Source organism: Coregonus lavaretus (genome assembly GCF_964263955.1).
Source record: "Coregonus lavaretus genome assembly, chromosome: 31".
Classification (NCBI taxonomy): domain Eukaryota; kingdom Metazoa; phylum Chordata; class Actinopteri; order Salmoniformes; family Salmonidae; genus Coregonus; species Coregonus lavaretus.
The window spans coordinates 29,843,703-29,856,169 of record NC_140018.1 but is presented as its reverse complement, the minus strand read 5'-3'; the positions used below and the strand labels follow the sequence as shown (position 1 = coordinate 29,856,169).

General features: G+C 44.4%; 1 protein-coding gene across 1 annotated transcript in view; it reads right to left on the bottom strand.

The window, feature by feature from the left end:
• Positions 1–12,467, bottom strand: part of LOC311106568 (collagen alpha-1(XII) chain-like) — a gene marked incomplete at its 5' end in the record, with an annotated part of 88,539 nt that overhangs the window by 60,169 nt on the left and 15,903 nt on the right. The window contains 9 exons of the mRNA XM_084148948.1: positions 236–375; positions 1,081–1,227; positions 1,426–1,590; positions 2,163–2,282; positions 2,465–2,614; positions 5,232–5,356; positions 5,482–5,674; positions 6,119–6,385; positions 8,077–8,346. Coding sequence (XP_084005074.1) covers positions 236–375; positions 1,081–1,227; positions 1,426–1,590; positions 2,163–2,282; positions 2,465–2,614; positions 5,232–5,356; positions 5,482–5,674; positions 6,119–6,385; positions 8,077–8,346 — 1,577 coding nt within the window. The remainder of the gene's footprint in view (positions 1–235; positions 376–1,080; positions 1,228–1,425; positions 1,591–2,162; positions 2,283–2,464; positions 2,615–5,231; positions 5,357–5,481; positions 5,675–6,118; positions 6,386–8,076; positions 8,347–12,467) is intronic.

Genomic DNA, 12,467 nt, shown 5'->3' with positions numbered 1-12,467 from the left:
AGAGCTGACGCTCTTCAGTTCAAATGCAATAAACTTGAAGAGGTGTGCTGAACTTGGAGAGATGAGCTGAACTTGGAGAGATGAGCTGAACTTGGAGAGGTGAGCTGAACTTGGAGAGATGAGCTGAACTTGGAGAGGTGAGCTGAACTTGGAGAGATGAGCTGAACTTGGAGAGGTGAGCTGAACTTGGAGAGGTGAGGTAAGTGAGATACAGTACTGTAGGCTATAGGCTTACCTGTTCGGTGATTCCTCCCGCCACGGCCGTGTATTCGATGCGGTACTTTTCCACAGGACCTTCAGGCCCGGTCCAGGTAGCACGGAATGAGTGGTGGGTTACCTCGGAGGTCACCAGGTTAGTGGGCGGGTCTAGGCCCCCTGGACGAGAAGTGGCGGGAATGTGAGCAAACACATCAAATATTTCACACACTGAACACTCTCACAAATCTGTCCTGAACACCTTAGCCTCACTGACTGTTGGGGCTGTTTCTATATATCACAAAAGTATTCTTTAGGAAATAGTTTCCCTCCCCGTGTAGTAAATCACTATTGTGTTTCTTCCTAAATTTGATTTAAGGACAAGAGTGCGTCCAAAAAAACTAAAGTTTCCATCAAATGGGTGGACCTTATGTAACATAAGTCAAGAAACTCCATTTATCAAGTGTTTTAGGCAAACTTCGAGACAAAAAAAGTGTTGGCGTTCGATCTGCCTTTTTATTGGCTTTTCTCATCAATCATGCTGCTCTTATTGCTATTCTCCATCTTCAATGCTAATCCATTTATGCAACTGATGGGAGAGATCAGTACAGCATCTTCTGGGTGACAGACTCAATTGCATTTTAATGTCTGCTCTCCGCCATCTGATGCCATCTGTGCTGCTTTTAGCATCTTCGATTAGAAAGACCCCTAACTGCTGCATCAAGTAGAATACACAGCTTGACTCAGGAGAATAATTTTACAATAGCAACATTTTAAGTTGAGCATTGCTTCACAAATCCATGTTTCTCTCAGTGATTGTGAAAGAGTTAGATAATTAGAGAGAGCGAGAAAGAGAGAGAGAGAATTAAAGAGAGATGGCCTTACCTGGACCCTTCACACTGTTACAGAGGTTGATGGTGAGCTCATCCACTATGTCTAGCAGGAAGGAGAAATCATTCACATTGTACATGTGAATCTCATCTGGGTCTGAGGCAATGGACCTCAACTCATTCTCATCAGCGTTCTTCACACCTAAAAGCCACACAACACCACAATATTTACTTATGTGGGGTCTGGACAAAAATACTTTTTAACAGTCTGTTTTTCATACAGTCCAAGCGTTGAAAACCTGCTCATTGTAAAATGTCTGTTTTCACTTGACATGGTTACGACCTGACGATTAACTGAACCATGACAGATTTTGGGTTATACACTAGGAGGGTCACCCACCGATGGCGTAGAGCTCGATGTTCTCATCCCTCAGCACCTGGGAGTTGGTGATGATCTCGTCCTGCGACTTGCCATCAGTAATGAGCACACCGATCTTGCGCGAGTCCTTACGCAGTCCCACGTTGGCCTTGAAGTTGTTCGTGAGGATATAGTTCAAGGCCATACCTACAGAGAGACATTATAGAGATTGTTTAGGGGCCCAGTGCAGTATATCACTTTACATAATTTCCACAAGTTGGAATAATGCTGTGAAATTGTGAAAATGATGATAATGCCATTTTAGTGTAAGAGCTGTTTGAAAAGACCGCCTGAAATTTCAGTCTGTTTTGATGGGATGGAGTTTTGGCCTTCCTGGTGACATCATCAGGCGGTAAATTAGTTAATAAACCAATAAGGAAGAGAGTTCCAAACCTCTCTGCCAATAACAGCTAGTCTTCAGTTTTCCCCTCCCCAATCAGACCACTCCCAGACAGTCCTAGCAAAATTCTTTGTTGAGAAATTGCTCTTTGCTAAGAAGCTATTTTTGTTTATTTTTGACCATTTTCAAGGAAAACAATCACACTGGGTACTTAATTGTTACCCAGAAATTATTTGATATTGAGATAAAAACATCTGCATTGGACCTTTATCATGATTAGGTTAAGTGAAGTTAATTTAAGTTAAGGTAAGTTAAGTTAGGTTAGGTTATTAAATCACATGACAGCTAGGAGTTATCCTTTAATTTGATGATACGTCACCTGTCATGGTGTTTCCCCCTTTGTAGGGCAGGTCGGCCACAGCTTTGAGCAGCCCATCACGGGTTGGGTGGGCATTCAGATGCCACTCAGTCTTGGGGTCTCCACTGTACTGAACCATACCTGGAGACACACACACAACACAGCATGAGACTCTATACCTACCTCCAATCAAAGTGATTGATCAGAACATAACATTGATTTCCAATTACGGCATCAAGTCCAGATCAAACTCAATTGAGTTGGGTGATGAACCTATGCCATCGTACACATTGCCAATGGAATTTGATTTTAAAAAAGATTACCGATCATGACTCTCTCAGGGCCGATGTCAAAGACACCGACGATGCGAGCGATGAAGGCACGGATGGTTTTGAAGTTCAGACGGCCAATACTCCATGAGCCATCGACCAGCAGGATGATGTCAGCCTTGGCCTGGCTCTTACACTTGGCTTCTGTAAGGGGTGGAGGAGAGGGCCGTGAGAGGGAGGCCTGATACCATGGACACCCCTCTGATGTGTCCACTTAGTACAGTCCGTATAGTGTGATAGAAGAGAGGATGTGTGTAGGAAGGGACGAGGAGAGGGGTGCCAAAGAACAACATAATAATAACTCAAACACTTTCAGACAGACACGCACACACCAAATACAGACTACATCAAGCAGGAGGCAGAAAGGCATTACAAATATCACAATAACTACACTGAAAAACTATACATACTATACAATAATGTTTCTACAATAAACAATATATTGCTTCAACACGTTTTGCAGCAGTATTTTTCTCTTGCGGGAGGAGCAACTATTTTCTTTCCCCTGGGGGTCCCTCTTCTTTTTTTATCTTCTGTGTCAATCCTGTTGTATATCCAAAAGGCTTTTTGTGGCCAGGCACTTCGGGATGCTTGTGGGGTTTCCGTCATTGGGTTTGTCCCCTGCCCCTGAACAACAAGAGCAACCAGCTGACAGATTATATACGAGAGACTTCTCTCCTTGAGTTATTGCACATTCCTGCTATGCTCGCTACTTGACACCTGTGGGGGCGAAAGAGGGTTGCTCGCTCGTCCTGCAGCCGAGCAAAAGGACCCAGATGCACTGAGTCGTTCGGACATGGCGCTATGCAATCTGCCACTGTATCTGCAATTGAAAACAGGTTAGAAGAGAAAACAAATATTTACCCACTTTCTTTACTGCAGCATGGAGAAACAGGTGCTTGACGATGTGTTGGGGATCGCCCCTCGTAAAATGTGTATCTGGTTATATATGGAAGCAGTTTGTTTGAGTTACACAATGCGGGTAAACAAAACCCTTGTAAGCTCAATGTAAATCTATGAGACATTCCCCAACAAAACCACCTGTCATCAACTGAGACAGTAAGACACTGTAGAGGCGTCTGATAAAGCACAGATGGCACCGACTTTATTGTGTACAATGCATCAGGGGATACAGTGTCTTACATTAAGCAAATACATAAAGCAAATAGATGAATCTATCAATGTTGGCTGGCTAGTATGTGGTAATTTACAGGCGTGACTAGCTCTCCAGTTCGTCTATAGTGTAATTCTAGTTCTAATTGTCTCTACTACTGTTGCTCTTGATGCTTACAGTAAGTATCCAACAGACTCTACCATCCTCTGAGCCGGGGAGACTAAATTATTATTATTATTAAACACAAGGGCCAAACCACTGGTCAGTGGCCAGAGCTGAGGTAGTTTTAGTGTTAGCGGTGAGCACCCATTGTGTCTATGGTGTGTGCGTATGTGTGCGTGTAACGACTTAAGTCTGGTCATGGTGGATTGCAACGTCCCTCGCTCTACTCTGATCGGTGCGGTGGGCAGTGTGTCACTGTGTGTCAGTGTGTCTGCTCCCCATTACTGATAGGAATTTCGGCCCAGGGTCAGCAGCTCTCTAAGGGTCTTATATGAGAAACATTTTCCTAGCCGCATGGAGCTCTGCTCCGCGGCAGCCCGGGTGCACTGTGTACTCTCCTGGTTGTAAAACATCTCTAATTAAAAGCAGAGGAATGTTTTTCCATTACTCCATTAGAAATATTAACTTTTGCATGTCAAGAAGGATTAAGGAAGAAACAATATGGCTGCTGGGTCAAATGGGCAATATTTGTTTGTGGCAACAGATACACAAATAGGTTTGGCATGCTGAACGTTTGGGGTTGTGGGGGAGTGTAAGTAATCATAGACTGGAGGTCAAAACATATCACACATAATGTTAATCCTAAAAATATCATAATGTCTCACTTATCACCATGCGTGATAAGTATGAAAAGTATGGTACCATATGAAATTCGGTACCCTGGTTCGGTTTCCTGGAGCGTTTGTGAGAATTCTACAGAATATGTTTTGCTTTCACAAGACACGAAAATAATAGTTTATGGCGCGATTAGCAAGACGCACATTCTACATGACGTTAGCGAGCTAGCTTGTTTATAACGGGCAAAAAAGTTCCACCCGACTCGCACTGCCGCGTCACAGTACCTGGTACTCTGGTCCTGGATCTTAGAACCGCTGCTCACGCAGGTCCAGGATTAGTTCCAGCCAGGGTTCGTTTGCGTTTCACACATGCTTTAAAGCGCGGATCAGGGTACCAAACGCTCCAGGATCCAGATCATTAGGAGATATGTGAAAGCGCCTTTAATATGATATGAGGCAGAAAAAAGGCCATTGGTGCCAAACAGCTATAAGTGATTAGTACTCATTAGAATCGATGGCAGTGTAATGTGGTGCTTTATTCCAATGTGCTTGTGATGTGGATTAGTTTAGACAGACACATAATTCCCTATAATAGGATAATTAGTGTCATACTGTATTTCTCGCAGTGGGAAAGCCGCTCCTCTGCTCTACTAATGCAGATGGGAACAGAGATGGGCTATGGCTGGGACACTGTGTCTGTGGTTTGGTCTGTGTGTCTATCCGAGTGGTTGTTCTATGGCTGCATCCCATATGGCGCCCTATTCCCTATATAGTGCACAGCTCTGGTCAAAATCTAGGAAATGAGGTGTCCTTTAGGATGCAACAAATGTCTGTTTTTCGGTTACGTTATGGTATTGTAAGGTTTTACCGTTCCAAGGTTCCAAAGCGACTTCAGGTGCATCGGAGAGGGTAGTCTTCTCCTCTCCAGCTAGTGCAGCAGAATGGCCTCCATCAAACATTCCAAACACTGCTACAGAGTACTTTGTTCCGGCCCTGATGAGAGGGAGAGATGAGACTCAAATGACTGTCGTCAAAAGTAGTGCACTATATGGAATAGGGTGCTATTTGGGACGCAGCCAATGTCACAAGACACAAGATAATAACTTCCTGTCTCTCACCTGAGCTCCTCTAGCACCACAGTGTTGTCATAGGGCCCAACCAGCAGCTCTCCCAGGTCAATATCATTGCCACTGGGGTGGAATGTGACCTTGTAGCCACGCACATCTCCAGGGGCTGCGTCCCAGGAGACTCTGAAGCTGGTCTTGCCGGGGTCTGAGGTCTTCAGGTTTCTGGGAGCTTTGTAGGGTGACACTACAAGAGGACAAACAGAGCAAACATATCAGTTCAAACTCATGAAGAAAGATCGTAACTTCATCTTTGGCAAAGCTAGTCATTTTTCATTGAGATCAGCCAACCCACATTCCAGTCAGTTTCTCATTAGTCCATAATACAAGTCTTGAGTCCCAGCATGCGTCCCAAATGGCATCCTATGCCCTATATAGCGTACTACTTTTGACCAGAGCCATATGGGCACCCATCAACAGTAGTGCACTACAAAGGGAATAGGGTGCCATTCCAGTGTCTAAGAACCCAATGTCATGCCATGTGTTAGTTAGTGGTAAGATCTTTATATGTGTGTATTAACCAAGTGTCTGAGGTGTCCTTAGTGAAATGACACCTGCCCCACTCCCACAGTGTTTGCCACTGCACCCTACTGTTTCTCATCTCATGGGGTTGAATTATGGACCAACGTACGTGTCGTTCCTACTCCTTGCCTTGCTTTTCCTTCTCCCCGCTTGTAGATGGGGTGCACCGTGATGTCATAAGTGGTCATGGGCGTCAGTCGCTTCAGCACAGTGGAGGTGGAGGTGCCAGGAACCTTGGCAAACATCTCTTTGCCGCCGTCGGTGGGTGCGTACGTCACCCGGTAGTTGATGACTTTACCCGGTGCCGCCATCCACGTTACCTTCATGCTTCGCTCGGTCTCATCGGACACAGTCAGAGCCTTAGCAGCAGCAGACACTGAGGACAGAGAGGAGGATGTTGAGAAAAAAAGTTTGACTCATATCCCCAAATCTGTTTATGTTAAAGGCCCAGTGAAGTCAAAAACATGATTTTCCTGTGTTGTATATATATTTCCACACTATGAGGTTGGAATAATACTGTGAAATTGTGAAAATTATGATAATGCCCTTTTAGTGTAAGAGCTGTTTGAAAAGGCCGCCTGAAATTTCAGCCTATTTTGGTGGTATGGAGTTTTGGCCTGCCTAGCAACATCAACAGGCGGTATAAGTCAATAGACCAATAACAAAGAGAGTTTCAAACCGCTCTGCCAATAGGTAATATATCCCTCCCACTCTGACAGCTACCAGACAGTCCTAGCAAAATTCTTGCTTGAGAAATTGCTCTTTGCTAAGAAGCTATTTTTGTTCATTCTTTACCATTTTAATTGAAAACAATCACAGTAAGGTACTTAATTGATACCCAGAAATGAATTGATATTTCGATAAAAACAGCTGCATTGGACCTTTAACTTTCCCTTTCCCCTATTGTGAATGAAGATAAGCTCCATAGACCATGTAATAAGGTGTATTTGTTCCACCATTTCTGCACGCAAGAAGTCAAACCAAAGGCAATCCTCCAAACAGTTAATGATCCCAGGAAAAAAAGTCAGACCACTAGCCTTCATTCGTTCACTGGGAGGATTGTTATTGGCGGAACAAAACATGACCTCCAACTTCCCAATGTGTTGATTGACCTGAATGGACCTGTGACCCTGTTACCGGAGATCCATTGGTTCCGCTGTGCGAGCGTAATGAGGTAAGCACGGATATGAAAAGGTGAGGTCTCCTGAGAATGTCTCAAGGTTGTTTTCTGTTCAAAATATGCTTGACTTGGCCTGCCAGAGTCAATAAACTAAATGGCTTTCCATATCTACAAGTGTCTAATCAAACCATCGCACTGGTTCCCCAAGTGTTTGAGGACATTTCCATCAATGTGATTTCCCATGTGTAGGATAGAGGGATGTGTGGTCGATTTGAGAGTGTGTCTAAATACTGCTCCCAGGCACACTAACAGGCAGCATACAGGACACATTACACCATGCGCCGACACATGTTCCCCTCTACAAAAGTGACGTTATCTTAGATTCTAGAACACATAATGCATAATAACTGTCACCACCTCTGCTTTCCACTGCAAACCACAGCTTAAAAGGGAGTCTTAGAAATGAACTTTTTCCAAAATACCCAACACCAAGACAAAAGAGTGACGATGATGAGCACTGGAATGGAATATTTTAATATTTTATCAATTTGTTAAATTCTTTCCCTCATAATCTTGGCACTGGCATAGTGGCATTGTATGACAATTAATGTGATGGCCCAGTAAGAGTTTCAAACTGTTCTACAGATCTACAAAACGCTTCATGGATACCTCCAAACCTCCACAACTAACACCACTTCAGTGACTCATTAATATGGTAATCCCTAGCAGTGATGAGACATTGAATGCATCCCAAATGACACCCTATCCCTACTTAGTGCACTACTTTTGACCAGAGCCATAAGGGCCTTGGTCAAAAGTAGTGCACTATATGGGGAACAGGGTGCAATTTGGGGTGCACCCATTGTGTCCACCTCTGACGTCTAACACTGAGACCTTTCCCTGGCCACAGACAGAGTGAACGGAGGATGATGTGTAATAAGTCTTACCATCGGTGGTCTCCTGTCCAGTCAGTGGGTCTCCGTCTCCTCTGCCGTAGGCGGCCAGGACAGACACCTGGTAGAGGGTCTCAGGGGTCAGATCATCCAGGACAGTGTCGGTGACGTCTCCAGGGACCGTCTTCTCCCCTGACTCGTCACTGTACAAGGACTTCCAGCGGATCCTGTACATCTTAACGTTCCCAAGGGCAGCCGTCCAAGATGCCGCAAAGCTGGTGTCAGTCACGTCGCTGGTGACAAGGTCCTTGGGGGAGCCCAGTTCTGAAACAAACACGGAGGAAATAGATCAGATTTCTGGGTGAGGATTTGGGAGAGGATACACGATACAGTGGTTGGTTATTGATAGTCAATGAACGTTCCAACACACTATCTGGATAGGCCCTTATGCACTTCTCAGTAGAGGAAGAGAACATGCTCAACTCTAAATCCTCTTGTGTAAACAAGTAAAAAGGGTGCTTAGAACCATAAACATTATGCACTTTTGCAAACAACATAGATATTCAGTGCCTTTGACAAATCCCCACACACCAGCTGTATCTAAGCATCCATTTTGTCTGACTGCATCTGGCCAATTGGATTACTCAAAATGGAAAATATTGAAACCTGTGCCCAGCGGACAGCATAGTTGCACAGCTAGTCACATCTATAAAGACATAAGAGCAGCAGACATATACACATCTGTCCAGAGAGACATCAAGAGGTCCAACTTCAGACAGAGTGACCACACAGTAATCTGTGAAGCAACTCAGTCGGAGGTTCAAAGATGGAGCCAGGTACCTGCGGTACTGGGTTCTGTTTGAACCCTGATGTCCTTCATTTCAGATGGCTTACCTAGGATTACAAACATGCCTCTCACTGCGACTGGACCTGTCACATATGGGCTGACTGATAAGAGACTCCCAATAGACTAAAGCTCAACAGTGCACATATGCTTCACATACTGGATGGATGGATGGAGGGAGGGAGGGAGGACACTGACAGGAGCTATGGGTCTATGGTAGAGTATGGTCATGTTTTGTGATCTCACCACCGTTCCTAACTGATAAAGCAGACAAGGGAAGCCTGTTGACCATAACATATAGATTTGTTTCATTAAACAAGACCAAAACTAATTTCCTGTGCATATGGCTCATGTTACTGCAATAAGACACATGGAGCTTATGCTGCACAGAGCCTGCAGTCTATAGGGACTTTAGAGATGACTGGGGTTTGTGAATGGCGGTGACAATCTGCATCTCCATTGTATATGTTACATTGGGCGCATTCATTTTGCATCACTCTGTGCCACTGGCGCCCAATGAACACACCCTCATCCTCATTGGTCATGAGTTGAATAGAGGTAAAACATTGCATAGTAGTGTCTGTCTGTTTATGATAATAATGAAAAATGTCTGGTCAAGTGATCCAACTAAACAATGTAACTACAATGTAACAGCGAGTAGCCATTAGACATACAATACTTAACTTTCTGCCAATGGACATATTGGGATTGTAATGGATAGTCCACTGCACAGTCAACTGATTATAGTGGACCACAGCCAGTATTAATCTCCAGATACAAGATTACATTTTCATGCAATCATCAAAAACTCTGTTCGGTTCATAGTGTGGTGGATCCGAGACAGACTCTCTTAATCATTTTAGGATAGCCCAGAGCAGGACTACTGGTGGATATTTACTGGTAAGACACGTGACCAATCTGACCATGCCACCACAAGTACATCGAGCAGATTCTGACTTAAACCATTTACGTTTAGTTGTTTTCTCATCTTACCACTAAAGCCAAACAAGCTAACCGATAAATGCAAACGTCCGGTTCCCCATCAACTCAACATGTGAACATGTGTCCTCTTTCATATTGAAAAATAAACATATGGAAGTACTGTTATACTTCAGGGGGGAAAGAAAGATTTGGGTCTTTTTTCAGACACAAAATTGTAGGGGGAGAGATGTTAACTTTAAGCATGTGTTTAATTGTATAGATCAACAAGTAAGCTGTCTCTGATTTCAGGAAAAGTCTTTCCAACTGCCACGCCAAAAATAATCTATCAAACATAATATTCCTCTGAAGCAACCCATTCCAGTCCCGGCTAAATTCTCATTTCCTTAATTTTACTGGACATGTCCTGCCTCAGTCCACATGGGCAGGCTCTCCGTCTCCATCACAGAGGAACAGCAGCAGCAGCCGCCATTAGCTGGGACCTCTCCATGGACATTTTTTATCTGTGGACGAGCTCTCATTTTCAACGTCTGGAAGGGAGTCTGGAGGTTTTCTAAATATCAAGTCACAGGCGGCTCTCGCATGGAATCTGGCGCTCAGCGGCCCGGCCTGAAACCCACTCAACCCTATTTTTCCACAGCCCATTATGAGGCAAAACTGAACAAAACCACAGTAAATTCAACACCCACTCCTCTAGGCTTTGACACATGCTCACTCCCTCTCTCTTTCTTTTAAACACTACTTACCATTTCTCTCTAAAGAATATTTTCTGAATATGGCTGCCTGCATAACATTTAATAACAATGTTAAGCCACTCAAATGAATCAATTGTTGAAACGTAACAAAATATATACACTGTTCTACTTTATCTGCAATCACCGTAGCCGCCCAACATCAGGCGGGATTGATTTTGTTCAGGCCTTTGAAATTCTAAATAGCCTTGAAATATCAAGCACATTGCAATGTCCTACGCTCAAGACAAAACTCTATCCGGCGGAGAAATCTGCTGTGCATTTGTATCCAGCACTGATATTAAGCCAAAAGAGCCTAAAAGTTCAGTACCACAGTCAAAACAAGCTGTAGCTTTATGTTTGAAGTCTGAACCTTGTTTTCATGTTCTTTAGACCCTGGTCCAATAGAAGGGAGAGTGCAGGTCCTGAAGTGCAGTCTGCCCACTGCATGTTTGTCTTAATGACATCCCTAAGGGTCAGACAACAGCAGCTGGAATCCTTTATAAACTCGGACAAATGCCAGATAGGGGAGGGAGGAACCGTTCAGCTCATTGAGAGGGGGGATTCTAAGGTGCTATCTATCCTAAAAGAAGACAACTATACAACTACAGGGCCTGAGTCACAGTAAAAGTAGACCACCTCTTGACTTGGCCTGCAACCTCCTTTATGATCGTGGTTGATTTAATTTCCATGCTTCGCTTTGGTTCTTTTTGATTCCCGGCACAGTCTTGGCTCCTAATCATCACCACTCCCTGATGAAAAGTGGATGGTGAGTGCTCAGTATGGAGGTGACCAGCGTCAACACAGCTTTGAAGTATTTTCACAGGTAACACTTTCCATATGCCTCCTCTGTCTTTAACATTCATTATCTCATCACTTTTCCTCTTTCATTTGTTTTGTTACAATTACTCTGTCCTCCTCCTACCACATCGAAAGATTCAATTAGAGGGGGAAAACGTGCAGTATTCTCAGGCGATTTACCGCCTCAGTGTGAGAATAAAAGGAATGTGAACTCCAAGTCAGAAGTAATTTTCCCCCGATAGGGACTGGAGCTGTGCTGGAGTGTGTTGCTGGCCAAACTGGACACTCCACAGAAACGGCCACCCCATAGGCAGGCCTAGGGTTCGGCCAAAATGGCACCCTACTTCCTATATAGTGCACTAGGGTGCCATTTGGGACGCAGTCCTGAGCAGGGCGTGGGTCCACTACCCCTTAAGGGTGTCCAGGCATAGGGCCTGACAAATAATCACAACAAGGACTCCCCTGTTCAACATCACTCCAAATCCCCACTACCTCACTGGGACTAAAATTATTGTATTCCGCTCTGTTTATAAGGACTTGTTCGGTCCTAGCGCAGCTAGATACGTATTCATCAATGACTTGTTCATTACAGTACGTGCTTTCTACAATATTTCACTATTGGTCAGTTTTGTTTTAGGAATTCACACAACATTGTTACAGTGGGAGAACTTCCAACACACCAAATCCAGTAATTCCACTGTTTTCAGTTAAGGGTTGAAACATACCATAGGTTCTTCCCAGTGGTTGAGTTCCTAGCCTTCCAGCGGAGCCCAGCACAAAGTGTTCAGTGTGTGTCAGCTTGGCGGTGTGAGTGAAAGCAGAGAGAGTCCCAGATGCTGTGTCAGCGAACTAACTAACTCAGAGACTCTGCGACTCCTCCACGTCCCTCAGGAGAGAAGAAAGTCGGCCGGCAGGGGCTCGGGCCTCTCCCAGTCGGCCCAACCTCCATGACAGGCTCAGACACATTCTAGGACCATGGCCCATTCCCAGTCACACCAGCAGCACCAAGTCAAGGTCCAGTCAAATATGCACCACTGTCCAAAGCCTGGAGAAGGAAGGCTGGCTAACGTCAAGCTCTTGGCGTTGTTTTATTAATGTAAAAGGGAAGACAAAGTGGAAAAGACAAAAGG